The sequence below is a fragment of the Panthera pardus genome, unplaced genomic scaffold (genome assembly GCF_024362965.1).
Source record: "Panthera pardus isolate Hobbes unplaced genomic scaffold, ASM2436296v1 HiC_scaffold_20, whole genome shotgun sequence".
NCBI lineage: Eukaryota > Metazoa > Chordata > Mammalia > Carnivora > Felidae > Panthera > Panthera pardus.
Window position 1 is genome coordinate 883061 of NW_026526766.1, and position 24279 is coordinate 907339.

Here is a 24279-nt window from a genome sequence, read left to right on the forward strand (position 1 = left end):
TTCAATGTTTTATTTTCATTTTCATTTCATTCAAAATATTTTTAAAATTTGAGATTTTTCTTTGGCTTCTGTATTATCTAGAAGTTTGCTTATAAATCTTGTCTTATTCAATTTATGCTGCTATAATAAAAATATGCAAGTTTTAAGGAATGCAAGTATGCATAAATATGCAAGTATGAAGGAATTTCATTTGGTTGGTTATTTTTTTGAGAGTATAGTACTCTTGGAGAGATTTCCTTATTTAAAAAAAATGGCATAGAATTGTGTGCCTTATAACAATAGAAATTTATGGCATAAATTTATGGAGAAATTTATTTCTCATAGTTCTGGAGGCTGGGAAATTCAAGTCTGGGAAGTGCCAGGAGATCCAGTGTCTCTGGTGAGAGCCCACTTTTTGCTGTGTTGTCAGCAAAAAGGGAGCACTCTAGGCCTTCTTTTATAAAGCACTAATCCAATTCATCAGGATCCTACCCTCATGACTTCTCACTTCTCAAAGGCCCCGACTCCCAATACTGTCGTGTTCAGGATTAAGTTCCAACATACGAATTTCGGAGCACAAAAGCATTCAGTGTATTGCAAATCCCCATGTATTTGGGAATTTTCCATCTTTTATTATTGAATCTAGTTAAATTTCATTGCGTTCTGAGAGCATACATTGTATGATTTCTATTCTTTTAAATGTGTTAATGTGTTCTGGGGACCAGAATATGGTCTATCTTGGTAAATGTTCTGTGTGAGCTTCAGAGAGATGTATATTCTATGTTGGTGGATGAAGTCGTCTACAGTTGCCAAGTATATGCAGTAGACTGAAGGTGCTGTTGAGTTCAACGATGTCCTTACTGATTTTCTGCCTGCTGTGTCTGCCCATGTCTGAGAAAGGGGTGTTCCAATCTCCAACTGTAATAGTGGATTCCTCAAGTTCTCCCTGCAGTTCTACCAGCTTCTGCCTACACAGGCAGGCCCCCTGTTGTTAGGGGACTACATGTTAAGGATTGTTATATTCTTGGTGAATTGATGCCTTTATCATTATAAAAGACCCATCTTTACCCTGATAACTTTCCATGCTCTGAAATTTGCCATCTGAAATTAATACAGCAACACCCGCTTTCTTTGGATTAGTGTTAGGATGGTGTATCTTCCTCCATCCCTTTACTTTTAATTTATATGTGTCTTCGTATTTAAAATGGGGTTCTTGCAGACAACATAGAGTAGGGTCTTGTTTATTGACCCACTCTGACAGTCTGTCTTTTAAATGGTGTATTTAGACCACTGACTCTTAAAATGATCATTGCCCTTGTTCTTTATTCCAATTTTTGTCTTCTACCTTTCTTAGCATATCAATTATCCTTTTTTAACCTTTTTAAGTGGTTGCCCAAGAGTTTGCAAAATACACTTACAATTAATGCAAGTTCATGTTCAAATAGCACCATACCACTTCTCAGTTGGTGCAAGTACTTTATAATAACAAAATATTCCTAATTCTTACCTCCTGTTCCTGTATCATTGATGCCTTTCATCTCATCTACACATAAGCTGTAATCATCAAAAACATTGTTGCTATTATTGTTTTGAACAAACCGTTATCTATTAGATCGATTAACAATAAGAAGTCTAAGGAGGCTTTTACTTTACCTTTATTTATCCCTTTAACAATTTTCCTTTATATAGATCTGAGTTTCTGACCTACAGAATGTTCCTTCTCTCTGAAAAACTTTAACATTCATTTCTAGGAAAGTGTACGGGCAACAAAGTTCCTCAATGTTTGAGCAAGTCTTTATTTCTTCTTTACTTTTCAAAAATAATTTCACAGGATACGGCATTATAGGTTGGTCTTTTTCTTTTTTTCCCTCTCTTCACCAGTTTAAATATTTCACTCCACTCTCTTCTTGCTTGCACGGTTTCTGAGAAGCCAGATGTAATTCTTATCTTTCCCTCACTACAGATAAAACTCTCCCACGCCTCAACCTCTCTGGCTTCTTTTAAGGTTCTTTACATTTGACTTTCTGCAGTTTAAATATCATATGCCTGGGTGTAATTTTATTTTGCTATTTGTCCTCCTTAATGCTCTCTGAGCTTGGATCTGTGTTTTGGTGTTGGACAACTTGGGAGAAATTGTCGGTTCAAGCACGGCTCTCTTCCTTTCTCTCTCTCCCTGCCAGCATTCTCCTTGTGCATGTGATACAGCTTTTGTAGCTGTCCCACAGCGATATGCTTTTCCTTTTTTTTTTTTTTTTCAATCTTTTTTCTCTTTGCTTTTCCGTTTTGGAAGTTTCTACTGATATAGCCTCAAGCTCAGAGGTCCCTCAGCTGTGTCCATTCTACCAATGAGTTCATCAAAGGCTTTATTACTATCACAGTGTTTTCTTACTTCCAGTGTTTTTAAAATTCTTAGATCATTCCATCTCTCTGCTTATATTACCCATCTGTTCCTACATGGTGTCCACTTCTTCCATTACTGTCCTCAATATTAGAGTTATTTTAAATTTCTGGTCTGATACTTCCAACATTTCTGCTATATCTGAGTCTGGTTCTGATACTTGCTCTGTTTGGTGTTTTGTTTTGCCTTTTTTTTTTCCTCTTTCACTTCATTATGCTTAAGTTTTTGTTGAAAGCCAGATCGTGATGTACTGGGGAAAGAGAACCATGGTAAATAGGCATTAGTAAAAGACTGGTAAGGTGCAGGGAAGAGGAAGCATTCCAGAAGCCTACGGCAAGGCCTGTGATTCCAGCACCTGTGCCGCGGGCTCTCAACTCCACAGGTGCTTCACAGATTTTTTCTTCCTTTCACACCTTCAGGTAGTAAAGTATGGCCCGAAGGGAGTGGAGTTGGGTACTTCCCTTCCCCTAGGTTGCTCAGGCTACGGTAAAATAGTTTGTCCTGAGAGGAGGCATGGTTAAGAGCAGAATGCCCTAGGATATTTCAAAATGGCTCCCTGCCTCCTTCTGCTGCTGGAGGGAAACCCAAGAGGACTTTTCTCTGATCTCAGTGAGAACACAGCAGAGCTGCTGGAGGTAAAACTCACAGAAGTGTAAGGGTCCCTTAGGACTGGGCTTCCCTCATAAGCTTCAAGCAACCTGCCAATTACAGTTTGCTTTCCTGTCCAGGTGATAACTGCTTTGGTAAGTTGTAATTCTCTGTACCTAGCTGTTTCTATAATTTGGGGGACAGGGCTGTGCCCAGTGACCTCACTTCTCTGACAGATGCACGAAGGGCTGTTGTTTTTTCAGTTTGTTCAGTTTTTCACTTGTTAGGGCAAAGTGATGACTTGTAAGATCTTTACATGTTGGACCAGAAACTGGAGGTTCTGCTGGAAGAGGTTTGAGTAGTGATTCAATTTCTCATTCGATGTCTTTAAGATTATCTCTTCTGGAGCCAGTTTTCATAGTTGGTGTGATTCTAGTGACCTGCCAATTTATCAAGGTTATCTAATTTGTTAGCATTGTTGTATCATCTTACAATCCTTTTTATTCATGTCAAGTTGCTATAAATATCCCGACTCTCATCACTGATCTAACTTGAGTCATCTCTGTTTTTCAGTCTGGCCAAAGGTTTGACAATTTGTCAACCTTTTCTAGGAAATAACTTTTGGTTTTGTTGATTTTTTTGTACTGATTCTTCTAGTTCATTCGTCCCTGCTCTATTTACTATTTCCTTTTCTCTGCTACATTTGGGGGTTTAGGTGATCTCATTCCTTGGTGCACAACTGTTCATAGTACTTTCTTGTAATCTTTTATATTTCTGTAAAATCAGAAGTAATTTCTCCATTTTCATTTCTAATTTTTAGTAGAGTCTTTATTCATGGTCTAGAGGCCTGTCATTTTGCTGATCTTTTCAAAGAAACAACTTTTGATTTTTGGTGATTTTCTCCATTTCCTCCTATTGCCTGGTTTATTATCTCCACTCTAGTATTTGCCATCTCCTTCCCTCTGGTTGCTTTGGGCTGTTTGTTCTTTTCTTCTGCTTTCTTAAGGTGAGAGGTTATTGATTCGAGATCTTCCTTATTTCTTGATATCCTCCTTGACACAGTGATGAAGAGTAGTTTCACTTACACATATTTGTGAATTTCCCACATTTCATTATTATTCCTAATTTTATTCTATTATCATGGGACAATATGGTTTGCACGATTTCAATCTCTAATTTATTGTTTTGTGGCTTAACAGACGGCTTATCCTGCCTGGAGAATGTTCCGTGTCATGTATGCTTCCTACGAACGTGTATCCTGTTGCTGTTTGGCGTCTGCCTTGGATGTGTTAGGTCTAGCTGGCTTATGGACCTGGTATTATTCTACTTCCTTTTGGATACTGTCTTGTTCTACTCTTGAAAGTGAGGTGTTAAAGTCTCCAGTTCTTATTGAACTCTTTCTCCCTTCAATTCTGGCAGCTTTTACTCGGTCTATTTTGGGGCTCTTTCGTTCGGTGCACACTTAATTGTTCTGTCTTCTTGGTGAATTAACTCTTTTATCGTTATATGTCCTTCCTTCACTGTCCCTCATAACAATTTTTGTCTTAAAGTCTATTCTGTCTGATACTAGAACAGCCATTCCTGTTCTCTTGTGGCTGTTTTTATGGAATATTTTTTTCCATTCTTTTACATTCAACTGATATATATGCCTTTGAATCTAAAGCAAGTCACTTATGAATGCACAGCTCAATCACGGTGTGGGAAATCAACGCGGTTTGCTAAGTAAATTTATCCCAGCTCTGGCTGTCTAGTGTATGCTTCCATTTTGTAAAGTACAGAAATACAAGCAGCCTGTACAGAGTCGGGGTTACCCTGGGAGGAAGAGCGGGAGCAGAGTGCACGAACGCCCTGCAGGACTGCCCTCATCCACTTCTCGTGAGGGTGGTGGGTGTAGGCGTGCAGTGTGCAGAACTCCAGTCAGCGGACACTTGTGTGCGGTCTCCTATATGGTGTGCTATCCTTAACACTTTTGGGTAAATAAAACAAATCTTAATTCCCTACTTGAGAGGGAGATGAACAAAAGGAGTGTGTGTGTGTGTGTGTGTGTGTGTGCGCACGCGTGCACGTGTGCACGTGAGACACAGAGAGAGACAGAGAGAGAGAGAGACAGAGACAGAGACAGAGAGACAGAGATTCTATTATTGCTCTCTCCTCCCAGGAGGCCCAGGACAAGGTGTGGTCATGGTATCCACGCAGACCTTTTCTGTGGGTGAGGTACTGCAGCACTGCCTTGTCCTGCTTAGGAGAAGCTCCACGTGCATGGTCCCCACCTTAGGGACCTGGGTTTACAAGAGCAGGCTCAGGGATGAATGAGGTGAACTCACAAGAGCCAGCGTGCTTGGCCACAAGAAGTTTGCCAAAATGGTAACACAGAGCCCTTCCGGCTCCGCTGTTTGGACACGGCTGAAAGGTGAGCACGTTCTCAGGAAAATCTGACGGCAGCCCATCCCTGCCGAGATCCCATGCCAGGTGACATCAGAGTGCAGGTACCTCTGTTGTCCCAGCAGGCTCCCATGCTGGCAGACAGCAGTCCCCCCATTATGATCTGCTTCAAAAGGCAGCCCTGGCGGGGAGGGCAGCCAGGGAACTTTGTAGTTGCCGGTTACACATCTGTGTTCACTGTGTGCACATCCGGAGTGAAAGTTAGGATGAATACGCTTTCCTAAATGCAAATTACACTTTAGTTAGAAGCTGACTTAAACTCACACTCCTACCGGACAAAGGACGAGCCCCATGGCCTGGCATCCCAGACCTTGGTGATAATGACAATGTCAGCAAGAACTGTTTACCACGTCATCTGCTGGGCACCTTCTGTATGCCAGTTACCTAGGGCTTGATGAAATTTCACAACAACCTCTGAGCCAAGAACTATCATCCTTATCCTACAGTGGGGAAACTGAGGCTCAGAGAGAAGTCAGTCAGGGTAAGTGAGCCACTGAGGGGGGGGGCAATTCAGCCAAAGGTCTGTCTTTAAGCTGGCACTGTCGTTTCCAGCTCTGGTAACCTGCCAGATGTTGGGGTAAAAACCACTGCAGGGAAACAGACAAGGTGGTGGGAATAAGGGACATTCCCCCTTGGAAGGGAAGGCTGAGCGGGAGGCCTTTCAGGGCCAACTGACCCCCCACTCGCCCTCAGGAGGCTGCCACTCCACCCCTGAAAGAATCCAGAGCACAAAGGGGGAGCGGTGGGGGGTGGGGGGAGAAAGCCTCAGCATCTGTGCCTGGGAGTCAAATACCCCAGTGGACAGGACTGGGCCAGGGCCACAGGACGCCTCGCACATGGTAGCAGCCAAGGGCTGGGTGACGCCTGCCCTGCCCAGCCCACCGCCAGCACACGCCCTCCTCCAGGTCTGTCGGGGGCTGTCTTTCCCCCCTGCTCCCGGAGCCTGGTGGGGCAGCATGAGCCAGCAGGGGAGGTGGATTTCTTCTAGCTACCGACTCAGAAAAACAGGGCTCTTTTGAAAGAGGTTTCAAATTGGACACGGGTTCAGGCAGCCGCTACTCATGCCAGCCACGGATCATGAGAGGAAGCGGCCTTGCAGCAGCCACAGGGCCAGGGGAGACCCCAGGGGGAGGGAGACCCTGGCCTCAGACAGCTGCCCTGAGGTCTGGGCAGCTCCTTGGGTCCGACTGAGGCTGTCAGAAGGACAGCGCCAGAGTGTGCCCAGGGCTTCCCGCTCCCTCAGCCAGGATTTGCCCCTCTGCTCACACCAGGACGGGCCCAGGACGCCTCAGACATTCCTGCAGGTGCACGTGGCTTTGCGCTGACAAACAGGTCACTCTCGTTGCGTCTACTCATCCCTAAGTTCACGGAGCAAGAGTCAGGGCAGAAGGACCCCACACGATCCAAACCTCTGCCTCTTGGGGAGGACGGCACGACGGCCATGTGCTCTCCCTGCCATGCCGCTGGGTACTCATTGCCAGAGGCACCCCGTGCCTCCCCACCTCCCCACGCCTCCTGAAACAGGTCCCAGGCTGCCTCCAGTTCCTACCGCTAGGGTTACTGACCGGCTGGTCTCATTTCAGGCCCTGGAATTACGATGCATTGCTGGACCCGCATTCATCTGAAGGAGGGGGCAGAGCAGCCACACGGAACAAGTCTTGTGCTTTTTATTATTCTTTATTTATTGGTCCTACCACGTGACCCTTACCAGGCCCATGTTCCTATGTGCACTGGCTTTGCAGACATTTGCACCAGACGCCCGTGTCCCAAGTCGAGATTGACCGTTCCTTCCTACTCCTTTTCCAGGCTCTGCCTCACTTTCTCAGAATTAGAATGCATTTTTGTTTGTTTGTTTGTTTGTTTGGGTCTGTGTAAAGGTTCCTTGGCAGGAGAACATGCATATGATCTTAAAATAAAGACAACATTCTGACACTAAGGTAATGCACAGAAAAAATACAGTACTCAGACATCATTGCAAATAAATACCCCATACAGGTGAAGTTATTGTAAATGTAACATTATTTCTTATGGACCGACACTGTAATAGAAGGTAAAAATAGGGGTCCCTACAACTAGGAAGAAGAAATGCTTATTCCAGGAAACAGAATTCTTTGACCCTTGCTACTTATATATTATTATAATTTGTCCTTTATTTTGGAGAAGAGAGGACACTTTCTTCTTCTGTGAGTACCAATTTTACCGTATGCACAGCCTCACTCAGCAAACCCGACGGGACACAGCCCTGGACCGCTGAGGGGCTTCACCGAGTTCTGTTTCCTGAAATTAACAGCGATTAGTTACACCAAGCAAGAGAATACAGAACGTCTCTTCCTCACATTTGCAAAGAATACTACGGCTAGCCCTCACCCCTGCACGAGGCCGACAGCCGGCGCCCCTGCCGCCCGCTCTTCACAAACATGGCGTGTCGTCCACACCGCTGGCTTAGCTTGTCCCTCAAGTCCATTTGGTTCCCAAAGCACACTCGAGGTGTGTGTTCACTTTCCTTTTCTCAGCCCCTGAATTTGCGAGGATCTGCACAGTAAAGAATCACTGACTAACAGAATTTTGCACAATCGCTGTTTTCTTTCCCTCGATGAAGATGCCCAGGTTCAGGTATGAAGGTGTGCACCCGTTCACACCTACTGGTCCACACTGGCCTTCAACATTCCCAACTAGCTCCTCACTGTCCATTTTAGAGCACGAACTGCGCTGGGACACCTCCCTTAACTGATGAAGGCACTACTGGCAATGATTACTAACAAAAAGGCGTTGAGACAGAACACCCTAGAAACCGACGGCTGTAGGATTTTCTAAGTGTGCCACAATCTGGCACAACAACCAGAGTAACAAAACAATTCCAATTTGGAATTTCACTGGTACAGTTGTATAAAATTCTGTTAATCAGTCATGCTTCACAATGTCCTAAAACCCAGAAGATTCTGGAATTTGTAGGTAATACTACTCATTCAATAATTTATCTTTTTGTTTTCAAGTGCCTATTACTGTTTAACCAGAGCAAAGGTCAAGTTTTCTTCTTGTTACATTGAACTATTCCTAAGAATAATAATAATACAATATGAAAAACCCCAGAATTGGAATACCCTGGATTTCTTAATGAACATGGCATTTAAAATCTGTAATTTCAAACATGAACCATAATGCCGCATAACCTAAAAGGCTGCTGAACCACAGCGTGGCTACGACTGGCCGAGCTCCTTGCCGGGTCGAGGCCTTCACCTAAACAGTCTAGAGCTACACGCTGGGGAAACACGTCCGTGCCACGTGCTGACACCAGATCAACACGGCGGGAGCTAAGACGGAGCGCTACAGGACCACGAGACAGACCACGGCATCTGAGACCGTCTCTATGGGAGGGATCAAGGAAGCAAATATAATAATATCAAAATATCAAAAGTGCACAGGTTGATGGGATATAAAAGGGCATCTGTAACAGGGAGACCCCGGTGTTGAGCGTTTCTAGCGGGTTCTAAGCGAGCCTGATGGCCGCTGTCCGAGCAGGTTCTTCAGCACCGTACAGGCAAGCAGCTGGCGGCATTCTCAACATTAAAGCTTTATGTCCTCTGCCATTAAACACTCAGGGAATGCTAACTTGGAAAGAACTGCAGTGGCATATCCAAACAGGTTTCTAAGTGGACTTTTAGGCTGCCCTTCCTTCCTCTGCGTGGGCCCGCGGGAGGGGGAGGGGCTGCAGTGTGACAGGGCCGCGGCCGAGTCCTCCCGGCAGCTACTCTACAGCTGAAAACGGGAGAAAACAAGACAGCGTTAGAACCGGCACCGGCCCGACCACCGAAGCTCTGGCCGGGCGAGGACGTGGTGCGTTAGTCGGCAGCAGACGCGGAGAAAACCTGCGTGGGTTAGGGGGGCCGTGCCTTGTATGGACAAGAAGCCGCGTGCCAGGCTCGGCGGAGGGAAGAAGCGACGTGCGGGGCCAGCGGGCAGCCAGGCCCCTGGAAGACCCCTCCTCGGGCGGGAGGGGGCCTCGAGACCCAACATCCCGTCAGCAGAGCAGCCCGACCCCTGTCTTCCTGCTCCGGCCGTTGGCCAAACCCAAGGTGGTCCACGCAGCACCTGGAGTCTGCTGGGGATGGGGGGAGGGGCGGGAGCTGTGTGAGGGCAGCGCAGATGCTCCCCGGGGCCATGGAGAGACGAGGCAAGAAGCCCTTCGGGGAGAAGACTGCTGCAGCCTCGCGTCACGCAGCCCCCACCGGGCGACAGGGGTAAATACTGAGAAGTCCTGCTCCCAAATGTGGGAACTCGTGTGGCATGATGCCAAACGCCGGGAGCAGAGAGCCCTGCAGCTGCTCACCTGTCACTACCTCCGCGGCCGCACGGCTGGGGCAGGCCACGCACCCGCTGCGGGGTCCCAAACGGGCCTGGGCCCAGGCGGGGTGCCCTTCCCACACGGGGCTGGGCTCTGGGTACAGACGTGGGAGCCCCTCATTTTAGAGCCCTGTGATGGGGATCTGATCGCGTGGATCGCAGAGAGTGGAAAACCCACCCCGGAGGCTGGGGAACCCCTAAGTATAAAAGGACGGGCTCCCTGTGAGGACAGAGTCTGGCCAGGCACTTAAGAAGTTTTTCTCTTGGAAAAAAAAGACAAACCCCAGGCCTGGGACCTGCCGATGTGTCACCTCACAGGCCACCAGACAGGCGTGCAGATCTCAGAGAGGCTGAGCCTGCTGAGCCCTGGTGTCAGGTGTGGCGGGCGTGTCTGAGCCACGTGAGCACGAGCGGGGCCCCCGCCCACAGGCGCCTGGGCTGGAGGACGAGGGGCTGCAGGACGCGGGGCTGCGGGAGGGAATTCTGTTCTCGTGACCCAAATACGACGTGCAGTGAGATGCCGCACAAACTACGAAGGAGTTGTCTCTGTAAACTGTGCCAAGCCACGCGCATCGGCTGAGGCCGTGCCTCGCACTCGGGCCGGAACCTCGCACCGCTGCCGGTCCCGGCGTCGCCGCGCATTAGACACGTGCGGGGAACATGCAAGTTTCAACTCCGGCTCTGTCCCCCTCCCCCTGCAGGAGCCGACGGCGCACAGGCCCTGGGAAGCCACGTTTTTGCAAGGACACCCCCCTCCCCCCACCGAGAGAGTAGCTGCTGTGAAGGGCGGTCCCGAGGGGCGAGAACAGACACCAAGCTCACAGGGTCCGGGTGGAAGAGCACGCCGCCTCGGCCAAATCCTTCCCTCTGCGCATTAGTCACGGTTAAGACCAGCCTAGCACCGCAGTCCCGCTGCTGCTGGGTTAGTGGAGGAGAAGCGGACGGGTGGCGTGCGGCAGGGTAGCGGCAGCTGCGGCCCCGTGGCCCTAATCGCAGTAAATGTTATACTTCTCGCCGCAGAGCACCTGAGTGGCGAGCCCGGCACCCTCGGCCCTGTCGCTGGCGCAGGCGCAGGTGTGACTTACGCTCGGGGTGCCCGGCTTGGCCTTGGAGGCGGCCTTGGCGCGGCCCCGCCGGGTCTGCTCGTGGTCCAGCTCGAGCAGCTCCAGCCGCTGGGTCAGCGCCAGCTTCTGCTGGATGGCCATGCGCAGCAGAGAGTTGAGCGTCTTCTTCTCGTCCTCGGCGGCTGCCAGCTGCCGCTGCATCTCATCCAGCTGCGTGATGTACTCGTCACACCTGTGGGGGCGCCAGAGGCAAGAGCGTGGCTGCGGACCTGCACGGAGGGCCTGGCGGGGCGGGCGGGCGGGAACAGACTGTGCCCTCAGCGATTCTGCTTTCTCTGGGAAGGGCTCCCAAGCTGGTTTTCTCTAAGGGAGGTGGCCAGGGCATCCAGCCCTCACGGGCAGGACTTGGCATGTTCCCAGATCAGGGCACGCACACAGCAGGTGCTTAGTAAATCACCTGATGGCAACCAGAGTCTGCGAGAGGCACGTATGGACGCACCCCCGCGCGTCCTCTGCTTCACTGGGACATGTGCCCCTCTCCTCATGGAGCTGGGAGAGAGAAACACCCACTCCAGGTCTGTCCCTGAGGGAGGCAGCGCTGGGCACACCTGCCCCTCACTCCCATCCGCCATGGTCCTCCCGCTCCAGGGAGTGAGTTTGTGACCTCGGCTGCATTGGAGAATCCAGCCAAGTTCTTAAACAAAACAGGCTGCAGAAGTGGGGTTTCCAGACACCCACGTGCAGAGAAACTGGTGGTGAGGTCTTTCCCAAGCTCTACCCAGGAGGAGAGGGAGCCCCCAGCGAAGCCTAGAGTCTTCTCTCCTGGTCTTTGCCCCTCTCCTCCTACACGGAGGAGCAGGAGCCCTGATCCAGTTTCTAACCCCATCTAACCCACAGCCTCAGCCTCCCCAGCCTCAAGAAGGCCCTGCCCTGGGTGTCTGCCCAACACCAGCCAGCAGATGGCATCGTGCCCCCTGGGTGGTAGAAACCCCCAAACCCGGGCCCCCAAGAAGCCCCCAGCAACGACTTCCAGGCGGAGGCATCTGGGCACAGGCGTCCACAGCTGGCTGCCCTTCCCAGCCCAATCCCCGACCGGCAGGTCAGATGGGGCACCCCGGGACCCTGCCCCCCCCGCCTCGCAGGGAACCGTCCCTGTGAATCCACACACTTTTCAGGGAGTCGGGGGGCTAACTCCTTGTCTGTGAGCCCGTGCCCCCTTCACACCTCGCGCCTCCAGCCTGCCCACTGGGACCTGGCCTCTTGGCCTCCTCGTCTCGCATGTAAACCAAGGACAACACCGGCCCCGCAGCCACGGGAGCAGCGGGCGTTACCTGGTGGCAAACATGGCCCGCAGCGAGGAGAAGGTGGCCGCGTCCTCCTTGAGGGCCTTCAGCTCGTTACGCAGCTTCATCATGGTCTCGGTCACCATGGCCTTCTCATTCTCGTACTTGCTCTTCAGGTTGGCCAGGGCCACCTCGGCCGTCTGCGAATCACACACAAAGGGCACACAGTTGAGGAACGCGGGCAGGGGTCCGCCTGCCTCGGGGAGTCACGCTGGGGGCCCCAGGAGGGAGCAGCCCCGCCCGCCCTGCCCACTGGCCCCGCACCTGCTTGTTGGCCTTGAGGACCGTGCGCAGCGTGGTGATCTGCTCCCGCTTGGTGCTCAGCAGAGACTTCAACTTGAGGATCTCCTCCATGAGTGCCTCCCGGTCCTTATCCGAGGCAGGGCCCAGCTCCTGGGAGGCCAGGCGCTGCCGCGACAGCTCCGTGGTGCGGTCCACGGCTGCCTGCAGGTGCCTGATCTGGTCGCGGATGATGGCGATCAGGTTGTAGATGTTCATGGGCTCCCGGCGCGGGTCACTCAGAGGCGAGGGCAGGGAAGGGCTGGGCGAAGGGCTGCTGTCCCCGGCCCCAGCCTCCGCGGCCGGCGGTCCTTTGGGCAGGACGGGCGAGCGGCGCTCGCGGGCCTCAGGGCTGCCGTGGCCGGCGCCAGCCGCGCCCTCTCGGTAGTAGTCCAGCACGACGCGGGTGGGTGTCTCGTTGTTGCACATGCACACGTGGTGGTAGAGGTTGGCCAGCTCCTCGCTGAAGGTCACCAGCTCGTCCTGGGCCACGCTCAGGCTGCCCTGCGTCTCACCCGCAACGTCACTCACCTTCTTCAGCTCCGCCTGCAGCCGGGCCAGCAGCTCGCGGTCCTGGCGGCCGGCCTTCTCCAGCAGGGAGACCTTCTCGGCGAGCGCCTGGCTCGCGGCCTCATGCTGGCCCTTCTCCTCCGCGTGCCGGGCCTCGCCGGCCTCGTGTGCGCTGCGCAGGGCTTTCAGCTGCTCTCGGAGCTCACTGGCCTCTGCCAGAGCCGCGCGGTACTTGCAAGCCAGGATCTCGGGGCCGTTGATGTCCACCTCGTAGTAGTCACCATCCTCGTGGCTGTCCCGCTCCTTCTCGCTGTCCAGGGCCGTCCGCCGCTCCTTGCCGGCCTGCAGGCGCCGCAGGGCACTGAGGTTCTCCGTGAGGCGGCTCACCTCCTCGTGTTGCTCCGACAGGGCGCCCCGCGCCTGCTCCAGCTGCTTCTGTGTGTCCTGCAGCGTCGTCAGCAGGCCCATCTTCTCCCGCTCCAGCTGCAAAAGCACAGGAGGCCCGTCACCAGCCCGCAGGGGCCACACGCTCGCAGGACCCCGCCCGCGCCACCGCTGTCACCCTGCAGGTCTGTTAACACGTGCATTGGGCGTGTCACGTCCACAGAGGCTGCCCAGAGGCTGGGGGGCCCCTCCATGGAGATGCGAGGACAAGGGGACAGGTGGGGTGCGGGGGCGGGGGGATTCTGTTCCGTGAAGAGCAGGAAACCCTGACGTGACTCATCCACAGGACACGGTGCGGGAGCCCACGCGGGGCACCACGAGGGGGCGCGAGGAAAACTGGTGACCAGGGGCCTACTGCTCCAGCACCTCCCCCGCAGCACCGCGGACCCACTTGCGGCAACAACACAGACTTTACAGGAAACGCAAATGAGAGGACGGGGGCAGGGCTGGAGGTGGGCAGGACTGGAGGTGGGGACGGCATGCGTGGCCCCAGGGCCCCGAGCAGTGAGACCCTGAGGGCCGCACCCGCACCTGCACCAGCTGCTGCTTCAGCTTCTGGATCTCGGAGATGTTGAGCTCGCTGAGGAGGTCGGACACCAGGCTGGGGGAGGGCGGGGCGAGACCGTCCTTGGAGGGCGTGGAGGTTCTGTTGTCGAGCGGCAGCTTGGCCAGGCTGCCGTGCTCGAAGCCGTTGGCCAGAGCCTCGGCGTCGTCGCCAAGCTTGAGGCCGTCCAGGGAGACGTGCAGGTGGCTGGTGTAGAGGGAGTCGTTGATGCTCATGTAGTGGGACAGCTCCTTGCGCAGACTGAGCTTCTGCTCGCGCTCTGTCTTCAGCGTCTCCAGCGCCTCCTCCAGCTGCCGCTCCGAGATCTCCTTGAGCCTGATGGCGTCCTCCAGCTGGCTGTTGAGGTACTCGGTCTCCTCCTCCAGACGCTTGATCTCGTGCTTGAGGCCCTCAAACTCCACCTGGAAAAGAGCAGCACTCTCCTGTGCCTGAGCGACGGGGGCTCCGCGGCAGGGGATGGGGTGCTGGGGAGGGAGGTGGTCTGGGCACGAGGTGCACAGGAACATCAGGCCATACCCAGGACACTTGTGCACGTGCAAAGTGCGCTGCTCACTCGGCCGGAGACACTACGGAAATCAGAATACACACATCCCTGCTGCAAATGTGTCCGGTTACTTAAAATGCTACCAGGTATACGCTGCCTTTAAATCTTATGAAACTGGGGGTGCCTGGGCAGCTCAGTAGGTTGGGCATCTGACTCTTGACTTCAGCTCAGGTCATGATCCCCAGGTTGTGGGGATCAAGCCCCACACTGGCTCTGTGCCAAGCCCAGAGCCTGCGTAAGGTTCTCTCTCAAAATAAAAAATCAAAGGTAAATAAATTCTACACGGCTACTTAATTAACATTAAATATTTTAAGAAATACAAAACACATACCTACATGTGTGCTATGACCATCACTCCTAATCGTATCTCAGGTCACAGGTACAGGCGCCCTGCGTCTCGGGGGCAACCAGCCCTACAGGCAGAGCTGAGTTCTCTGGTCTAGGAGAGGCCAGGCCCTGGCTGCACCTCCATCCCCGGCAGTGTGCTGTGCAGCCCTGGGCTCGGCTGTGGGGAAGGAGGCAGGGCAGCACCCTGGGAGCACGGGCACTTGCCTGGTTCTGCCTGAGCACGGACACCTGCTTCTGCAGGCTGATGTTCTCCTCCTCCAGCTCCGAGTAGTCCTGCAGCAGACGGGCCTCTCGGAACTTGTACTCCTTGATATCATCCCGCAGGCGGCCACGCTGGGTCTCCACGTTCTGGTTGATCTGCCGAGAAGAAGTGGGGTGTGGGCAGCCGACCACGGGCAGTGTGCTCTGGGGTGCACAGTAATGGGTCTCAGCCTGATCTGACCCTTGGTGTCCTCATCTGTAAAATGGCTAAAAGCAGTTCCTTCCCTCACAGGCTGCAGCTACTTAAACAGCTCAGCACACCTGGCCCAGCGATGCCTCCTCAGCACCCTGATCCCAGAGAAACAAAAACAGGTCCACACAAAAACTTGTGCCCAAGTGTTCAGGCGGCATTATTCACAGCAACCAAACATGGAAACATCCCAAAAGCTCACCAACCGATGAGCAAATAAACAATATGTGGTCCAATCACACAAGGGGATGTCATTCAGCTATAACACGGGCTGCAGTGAACCCTGAACCACCACGAGGTGGTGTTCCCACTGTGTGATCCCACACACGGGACATGGGCAGAGCAGGCTAATCCACAGAGAGAGAGAAGGCAGGAAGTGGGGTGGGAGGGGTAGGGAGTACCTGGAGGGGCTTCCCTCTGGAGTGATGGAAAATTCAGGGATGGATATGGGACGGTGCATGAATCTGTGTGCACACTGAGCGGGTGAGCCGTCAGGGATGTGGATTATGTCACACATCCTTGAGGGTGCAGGTATCGCGCAGAGAAAGTGGCCGACACAGACCTGTGCGCACTGCGCGACCGAGACTCAGGATTTCCCAACCTGCCACCACCAGGCGCTGGGCCCCTCGACCTCAGTCCTTCCGACATTCCGGCCGCCCTGGGTGTTACAGGAAGTTCAGCAGCCCCCTGCCCGCTGGAGGCAGCTCCATCCCGCCCTGAGGCAACTGAGACTGTTGCAGACACAGCCAGCACCCCCCTCGGGGTAGGGCTGACCCTACAACAAACTGTCTCCCACCCGCCCTGTTTCCACGCCCCAGGTGGCATCTGGTGCCCCCAGGCCAGGCCAGCCCACCAGGGTCCTCAGGTGGAAACGCCGTCGCCTCCCAGACCCCCTTCTTCTGCCCTCTCCCCTGACACACGGCCTCTCCACTGGTGCTAGGCCTTCTCGTGATCACATCCATGCTTTGCAGACAAGATTCCAAGATTCCGTGCAGGGAAAACCAGTACAATAATGCTGCACTGGGAAAATGAAATAGGACCAGGAAGAAAAACATGAGAGCAACAGGAGGAGGGAGTTGTTCTACACAAGCACTCCTGACGATGTCACTACCAGAGTCTCCAGCAAAGTGACCCAAGAAGGTGGCCAAAAGCTGACACCAGAAGAAACAGACACCGAGTTACAAACTGGAGTAAAATCAAGGCCCACCCAGAAAGCAAAACTCCTGTTAAACAGGAAAAAATAAGTAAAATAACACAGGAGGAGTGGCGACAAAACGAAACACAGTTACTCCCATTTATCCGGACGGGCAGCTGGAAACGCCTAACGACACTGCGCTCGGTCCTCAGTGCGGGCCGCTTCCTGCCACGGTCAGTGTCAGAGCCAACTTGGTGCAGCATCGGGCCCAAGGCTAGTCTAGCTGCCACCATGCTGACTGCACGGGTGAGACTGACATGTGACTTAGCAGAGCACCCTCCGTCATGCAGTGGGCCTCATCCAATTAGCCAGAACAGAGCATAAGAATTCTCAGGAAGGAGGAATTCTGCCTCCAGATCCCTTCAGACTCCAGCTGTTCCCCAGGTCTCCAGCCTTTGGCCCACCCTGCAGATTCTGGACCCACGCGCCCCCACAATCACAAGAGCCGATTCCTGACACTAACTCTCTCACTCACACACAGAGTGTCTCTGGGTCTATTGCTCTGGACAGTCCTCACCACCAACACGATGACGGATCTGTAAGAACTGGGACTGTGTGCTCACCACTGCCGCGCGGCCACAGCAGGCTGGTGCCTCCCAACCGCGGCTCGGCCCACCCTGGCCCGATGCACCTGCAGGGAGCACCGGTCCACTCTGCACAGAGGACACAGGAGGGGAAATGGGGGGTTGGCCCTGAGAGGGACAGAAAGAGGAGGTGCTGCCTGCCAGGGCCCCCCAGGCCCTCCGCGCCCCAGAACCTGAGCACCAGGAGGCACTACCGAGGTGAAGCTGCACACGGCCTTTGTCCTTGATTGAAAGTTAACTCTCATCCTGTAAGACCACCCTTGGAAAGTGCACACCTCAGCGGCTTTAGTTTGCTCCCTGTTCACGGTTACCCAGACCCAGAGCACTTCCTCACTTTCTGTGAAGGACAAGAAGTGCTTGCTCATCCGTCCACCGGAAGCGCCTCGCTCTCTGTCCTAAGTCACTTTGTTTGGGTGCAGGTGTTGCTCTAATATGTGTGGCACGGCCTGGCACAGCCACCTGGGGTGGAAGCCCCGGCCTGAAACCAGCCAGCTACCCGCAGGTTTGTACGGCAAGACCAACAGGCTAGAAGGCCGACCAGATTGCAGAAACAGAAGCAAGGGGCATGGCCCCCCACGGCCAGGGCCAACTCGGCCTTCCCAACCCAGAGTGACGCGTCTGTGGTGCGCCCCACCTGGGTGCCCAGGAGTCACGTCCCACCCTGCTCTGTCGCCAGGAACTATGATACAGCCTCCACTCATAAGCACCGGGGCCGACGAAGAGCACACGGGCCCCGTGGGCAGCCAGGTAAGGCGCACGCAGCCCACAAGCTGGCCCAGACGCCAGGTGGCAGGTGAGGGCGCCGCGTGCTGATGCTGCAGGAACCCAACACCTCACTCTGGTTCCCACACAGACAGGGCACCTCCGCCTGGCCCACACCCGACTCCAAGGCTCAAACAAGCTCCAACTGGCCACCACACAGTGTGGTTTTCCCCAAAGTCAGCATCTTCTCCCAAGGAGCCTGTCAACAGCAGCCCTGATGACGGGCACAAGGTGCAGACACGTGGCCCCAACAGGGTGCAGCCCAAGTGGACAAGGTGGGGCACACGAGGACCCCCCCAGACCTCAGCATCCTCGTCGGCAAAACAGGTGTGACAACGGGGCTGGCCTCTGAGCCCCCAGCCCATCTACCCAACATGCTCACACCTCAGCCCCCAGCTGCCCTGAGGAGAGTGTGGGAGCAGACACTGCCCTTCAGTGAGGAAAGTGCGCAAGGGCCCATGGAGGGCAGGCACGTGGGACTCACTCCAGCGAGATGGCAGTCCTCATGCGGACAGAGAAGCACCTTCGTCCTTCCAGCCAGGCCTCTGCCCACCCTCCCTGTCCACCCCAAGAGGGAGGGAGGCTCCCCAGGTGGATGTGTGTGGGGCGGGGGTGGGGGGACAGACGTGCCTGGAAGGTTCTAGACCAGGGGTGACACTCTAGGTCTGGGTGATGGGGGAGGAGGAGGAGCAAGGAGACAGAGACAGGAAGGAGCATCAGGAGAGGGACCCCAGGGACCAGCCTCACTTGGGTGCTTATGACAGCCAGACAGAGGGACACAAAGTAGTCCCACGGGTGGAGGCTCTCTCCTCCTGGCCCTCCACTGTACCTCCCACTGCCCTTCTCCCAGGGGTTCCTAGGGAGGTGCTGAGAGATGACCCAGCTGGACCCACCGTCTCAAGGCAGGCACTGAAGCTGGTCTGACCAGAGTCCTGGGATGGGCCAAGCAATGTGGCTTCTGCAGGGATGGGGCTGGTTCCAAAGCTCTGTTGTACACGTGGCAGTTGAGAGACCCACGGGACTAGATACTTTAGTGGAACTAACTGTATATAATACACTAGAACTGGGTTCCTAGTAAGCCGTGCCCACAGCTGCAGCCACCAGAAGAGCTGGCCCTGGGGAGGCAGGACGGGGCACGGCAGGTGCGCCTGCCTGGGCCCAGGAGGCACCTTCTCCTGGCTGTGCAGGGATCCCCAAAGTGCCTGGGCAGGTAAGGGTTTTCCTGTGAGACTGCAGAGGCCAGGGGAGGAGTGTTCACCGTGTGTGTGTGTGTGTGTGTGTGTGTGTGTGTGTGTGGCGGGGGGGGGGGGGGGGGGGAAGGGCGCCACCCCAGGGGCCAGTCGGGTCCAGCCCTGCTGCCCAGGAGGAATGTGCACTTCCCCATGGAGTCCAGTCCCTCATCCCGTGTGAGGCTCCACCCCTGCTGCCTCCTCCACATGCCCACGTCCCCTCCTCCGCCTCCAGGCTGTCTTCCATCCCCTGGTTTGGACCAGGTGTCCTCCCACCCCAGCACCCCCCACCTCCACCCCATGCTGAAGAGTCCACCCGGCACCTGGTGAGGCTGCTCTTGACCCACCGCCCATCTCAGCTCATGACCAATGCCTGGCCTCCTTCCAGCAGGCTCCTGGCAGCCTGGACACCACCACAGCAATCAAGCCCTTTTGGCTCCCACCCTGGGTGGCGGGGGGGGCGGGCACAGAATTCTGCTGGGACATCTCTGTCATTTACTCCTGAGCCCAGACACACAGGGTCCACCAAGGCAGCAAGGACAGGGCCCACCAGGACAAAAAGACCACCTGAGCAGATGATGCTGACTCCTCTCCGACCCAGTCCTGCTTCTCAAGGGCAGCCCCCACCCCCTCCCCAGGGCAAATCTCTGGAAGGCCTCAGTGGGCACACAACCTGACTCTGCCTCCAGCCAACTGTGGCCACGCCCGACTCCCTGGGACTCTGCCTCTCCATCTGTAAGATGGGGCTCAAGATCATGTCCCAGGACAGAAGCTGGTTGGGCCTGTCCACACACTGTGCAGAGGTCAGAGGTCAGCACCCTAAAGCTGCCAGCCTGGTGACCCTGCTCCTTGCTTTCCCCACCTGTGAGATGAGGGAAGTATCTGGATGCCCACAGAGTCACTGAGAGAATGAGTTCTGGGGCAGCTGGAACCATCCCATGTGCAGAGTATGTTATACAGGTCACACGATAGTGGCCCCTGGACCCGCCTGGGAAGCTGGCAAGCCTAGGTGGACACCTAGGCTGACTGTCACAGGGGGGGTTTGGTCAGAGGGCACCGTGCAGCTGGCGCATCACTGCACCGGGATGGCAGCAGGACTGGGCACAGGAAGGCCCAGCTATTCTCGTGGCGGGGTGTCTGCCGGGGGACCCTGCACGACCCACACAGCCACATCACACCAAGGCAGGTGCAGGGCGGCACTTATCAGGGACGCCTGGCGCCGTGTTCTCCTAGTCCAGGAAGGAGCTTGGCACAGCAGCCTGGCAAAGGCCACAAGGCCAGGACCAGCAGAAGAGTGATGGAAGCAGGGTACAGAAGGGGCTGGCGGTGGCAGGGATGCTGCCTGGGGGCAGTGGGGACCTGTGGGGCAACAGGCAGGGCCCGGAGAGAAAGAGGCAGCTGCGAGTGTGTGGGGGTGGGGAGGGGCAGGCTTCCTCCCGAGGCCCCACCAAACCTGCTCTTGTGTGGGCCTGGCTGAGCTCATTTCCTGACGCCCAAAGCCAGGAGTCAGCAGGTCACCGGGGCTCTCCTGACAGCCCACGCAGGCCCTTCTGGAAGAGGAAAAGAGCAGCACCAGGCTGGCTGGGTAAGTGCCTGCACTGGCTGTTCTGGGCCAGGGGGCCTGGCCAGCAGTGAGGCCGAGACACTTCGGAGGTCAAATCCACACCCCCAGCGGCCCCTCCTCCCATCCCAAGCAGGGTAATCCGGTGGGAGGAAATGAAATCATGCACTCTGGCTCCACACAGCCGAGGATGGCCCGCCTCCCTGATCCAAGCCAGCCCCCCCCCCCCAGGCCCACAGGCCTCTATGACCTCTGACCCCAAACCAGGGCGGGTGACTGCTCCCCACTGCTGCCAGGCCCTGAGCTCTGTCCCAAATCTCGGCAGAGTCCCCTCCAAGTCCTGTGGGATCCCGACTGCCCCGTACCCTCGACTGTGGAACTCTGCACCGGCCACCACTCAGAACCGTCTGTCCATCTAGTCACCTGTCACTGCCACCCGCCCCCCCCTCGCCCGCCGCCTCCCCGCTCCGGTAAACAGAGGGCAGAGAGTAGGTCTCCCTGTGGCCCAGAGCGAGCAAGGCCCCTTCCCCTCCCGATGAGAACCCAGAGGTCCCAGTCTGGAGGACAGCAGCACAGCCCTCTACCTCCCTGCCCTCCCGTCTCTGCCGGGCTTGCTGGTTACCTCCTTCAGCTCCTGCGCCACGGACGCCAGGCGCTCGCTCTCCGACTGAGTGTTGGTGAGCACGTTCCGCAGCTGCTTCAGCTCCGTCTGCAGCTCCAGCACCTTGCGCACATAGTACTGCTCCTTGGAGGCCGACTCCTGGATCAGACTCTCCTCCCGGCTCTCGCCGTCCGCGGCTACCTTCTTGTGGTTCGTGTGCGCCTGTCCAAATGCCTGCACAGAGACCAGGTGCTCATAAAAGGGAGGCCAATGCCAGCTAGGCCTGCAGCCAGACACGCCGGTGTGCACACGCCGGACATCGGGGAAGGACACGATCAGACACAGTGGAAGCTGGACAGCGGCTGCTGGACACCTAAGGGCTACACGGGGCTGCAGGGCTACTGGTCAGGTGGGGACGGGGCCAGGGAGGAGCTAGGTGGGGGCTGATGGCCAAGTGGGGCCAGACTAGGGAAGGACCCGGGCCCAGTCAGGGGACTGGCTGGGGGCTCAGTGAGACGAGGTGGGGACGGGAACCCAGCCCCACTCTGTGCAGCAGTCTCCCTCAGAAGTCAGGCTGCTGACCCAGGGGCCAAGCAGAGAGATCCTGCTCTAGGCAGGTCTGAGGTCCACGCAGCGCTGCTCTGCCCCACTCTGACCCCTCTGTTCACCCATCCTGGGAGGGTGGAGCCCAGGCCGAGTGGTGGGACAGGAGCGTGAACCAGGATATTCAGAACCGGTGGACAGACCAGTACGTGTGCCCCAGTTGGGAGACCCCACCTGCCCGCCCAGAGCCTGGGTGGAAAGCTAGCTCAAAGTACCAGAGGGGAGAGAACACTGCCATCCCGACCCCCAGACCTAGGCAAGGAGGCTCTGCGCCCAGGCTCAGGGAGGAGCCCCCATGGGTGAACGCAACCTGCCGTGGCCACAGCTGCCAGGACGCGATCCCTGCATGTCCTCTCTGGTGGCCCCTTTCCCACTGGCCACCCCATGCAGAATCTTTGCAGGGCTCCTGGCTCGAGGAAGAAAAACAAAATCCATGGAGGGCTGCTGAGGAAGAAGGAAGTTGATGTCTCTGTTTCTTGAGAGAAACGGGGGCATTTTCACTTATTTGCTATTCTATACGAGGTGTAGGAATTCTGTCCAAGAAAACAATTGGGGAAATATGTATAAGGAAAAGGGTGTTAGTGAGCAAGACCGGTTCTGATCTAAAAACTGAAAATGTAAGAGCTGGCAGGGGATGGGCTAGACGAGGTGGGGACTGGTTGGGAGAACTGCTCTCCTTCCAGAGGACGGGGTCTTGCTCATCTGTCCCCAGCCGCCAACACAGCCTGCTCTGGCAAGAGGCGTGTCTTTTCAAACCAAATCAGCTCTGCTCTGTCCTTTCTGATGCTGTCCTCCTGCAGTCCAGTCCCAGGGAAAGAGGAGACAAATCACAGATTCTTGTCCATCCCGGGTGGAGGGTGGACAGGACATGGCCCATCCTGGGTGGCAGTCCCAACCTCCAGCCGCACAGCCGTCCTGGGTGTGCCAGAACCTGCCAGGCTTCTCACAGGGCAGGTGCCCTGGAAAGCACCTGGAAAGCCCTGGAAAGAGCTGAGGGGTCTCTCCAACTTCCAGACAAGCCTAAGGGGGTGACCTGGGCAGAACACTCGTGACCCTCAAGCTGGAGCGTGGACATCTCACCAGGCGTTGAAGCGACCTCAGAGGCCGTCCCGAGGCAAGACGGCTACATGCTATGACACACGCAGGCGTGAGCACACTCACGTCCAGGCCTGCCGGCCTTGGCCCAGATGTTCGCCTCTGTCTAGCCCTCACCCTGCCCAGGAGCACAGAGGTGGCTTTTCAGAGACAACAGGGCTGGAGGCTTACACCTCCTGCTGAGCTAGTAAGACAGTAACAGGACTGGGTCTGGCTCCCATGTGCAAAAGCTACAATAACTGAGACCTTTATGTGACTAAGCGATAATTTTCAAGTCACTGGACATCAGGCAGTGAGACACAGGTGATCTCCATGACAGCCCCCCTCCCCCCCCCCCCAACCAGGGGAACCCTGACCATGGTGCAGAGAGACAGTGGCAGGTGGGCCAGACAACCTGGGGTCAGGTGGTGCTACAGGACAACGGACAAGGCAGCAAGGTGGCAGACCTGCGGACAGAGGGGACAATCAGTGCACAGCTGTGAAACAGCCACCAGGTGGGCCATGCAGAGGGACAGATGGAACAATCCCACTGCTCCCCCAGGCTGAAAGCAGCACGCTTCCAGCAACCACAGGGGAGCCCTAAGCCACCGGGGCAAGCAGGGGGAGCACCTACAGGGACCAGTGGAGCTGGGGAGTGCTTTCTGGGCCTGAACAACGAGGCAGGGGGCACGCAGGAACAACAGCACCATCTCCCAGCTCTGAGAAACTGGCAGCGAGAGGGAAGGGAAACTGGTCCGTGGCGATGAGAGTCAGGCTGTCGCCTGGCAGACTGATTTCTACAGGCTCAGGAAGCAGACCAAACGCTGTGGAGCAGGGACTCCGAAGACGCAGAGGATGGAATTACAAAGCGTGACGTTAAGGGGGCACTGGATGGGATCACCAGCAGAAGATAAGATTAGGAAACTTGAAGAAACAGCAGTGACACACACAGAAAAAGAAAAACTAAAAAAATAAAGAGCACATGAGTGAGCGGGGGGACAACTTCAAGGAGCTTCACACACGGGCAACTAGAGTCCCCAGGGGACCGAAAGGGGTGAGGATAAAAGTACCTGAAACAAAATAATGGCTGAAAAATTCCCAAATCTGACAGAAACTACAAATCTACAGACAGTAGCAGCCCACTGCCCCTGAGCACAAGCGAAATGAAAAAAGCTACACTGAAGCACATCACAAAACTCTTCAAAGCTAGTGGTGCAGAGAAAACACTAAAATCACCTGGAGGGAGAAGACACGCTTCAGCTCATAAAGAAGCACACAAGATGACAACAGATTTCTCGGACAAGCTGGGAGATGGAGGAACGTCTCGACACAACAAAACAAAACAAACCTATTAACAAAGAGCTACACCCGGTG

The 24279-nt window shown here is 55.2% G+C and overlaps 1 protein-coding gene across 2 annotated transcripts in view; it reads right to left on the reverse strand.

The window, feature by feature from the left end:
• LOC109257883 (inositol-pentakisphosphate 2-kinase) overlaps positions 1-24279 on the reverse strand; it is a 127548-nt gene that overhangs the window by 75090 nt on the left and 28179 nt on the right. Inside the window, exons 2-7 of one of the 2 annotated variants that reach the window (XM_053907691.1) lie at positions 21250-21462; positions 15050-15202; positions 13920-14381; positions 12420-13427; positions 12144-12295; positions 10834-11044 (exon numbers count right to left, since the gene is read on the reverse strand). In XM_053907691.1, coding sequence (XP_053763666.1) covers positions 10834-11044; positions 12144-12295; positions 12420-13427; positions 13920-14381; positions 15050-15202; positions 21250-21462 — 2199 coding nt within the window. Of the gene's footprint in view, positions 1-7065; positions 11045-12143; positions 12296-12419; positions 13428-13919; positions 14382-15049; positions 15203-21249; positions 21463-24279 lie in introns of those variants that run through there. The other variant, XM_053907690.1, reaches the window with a different exon arrangement.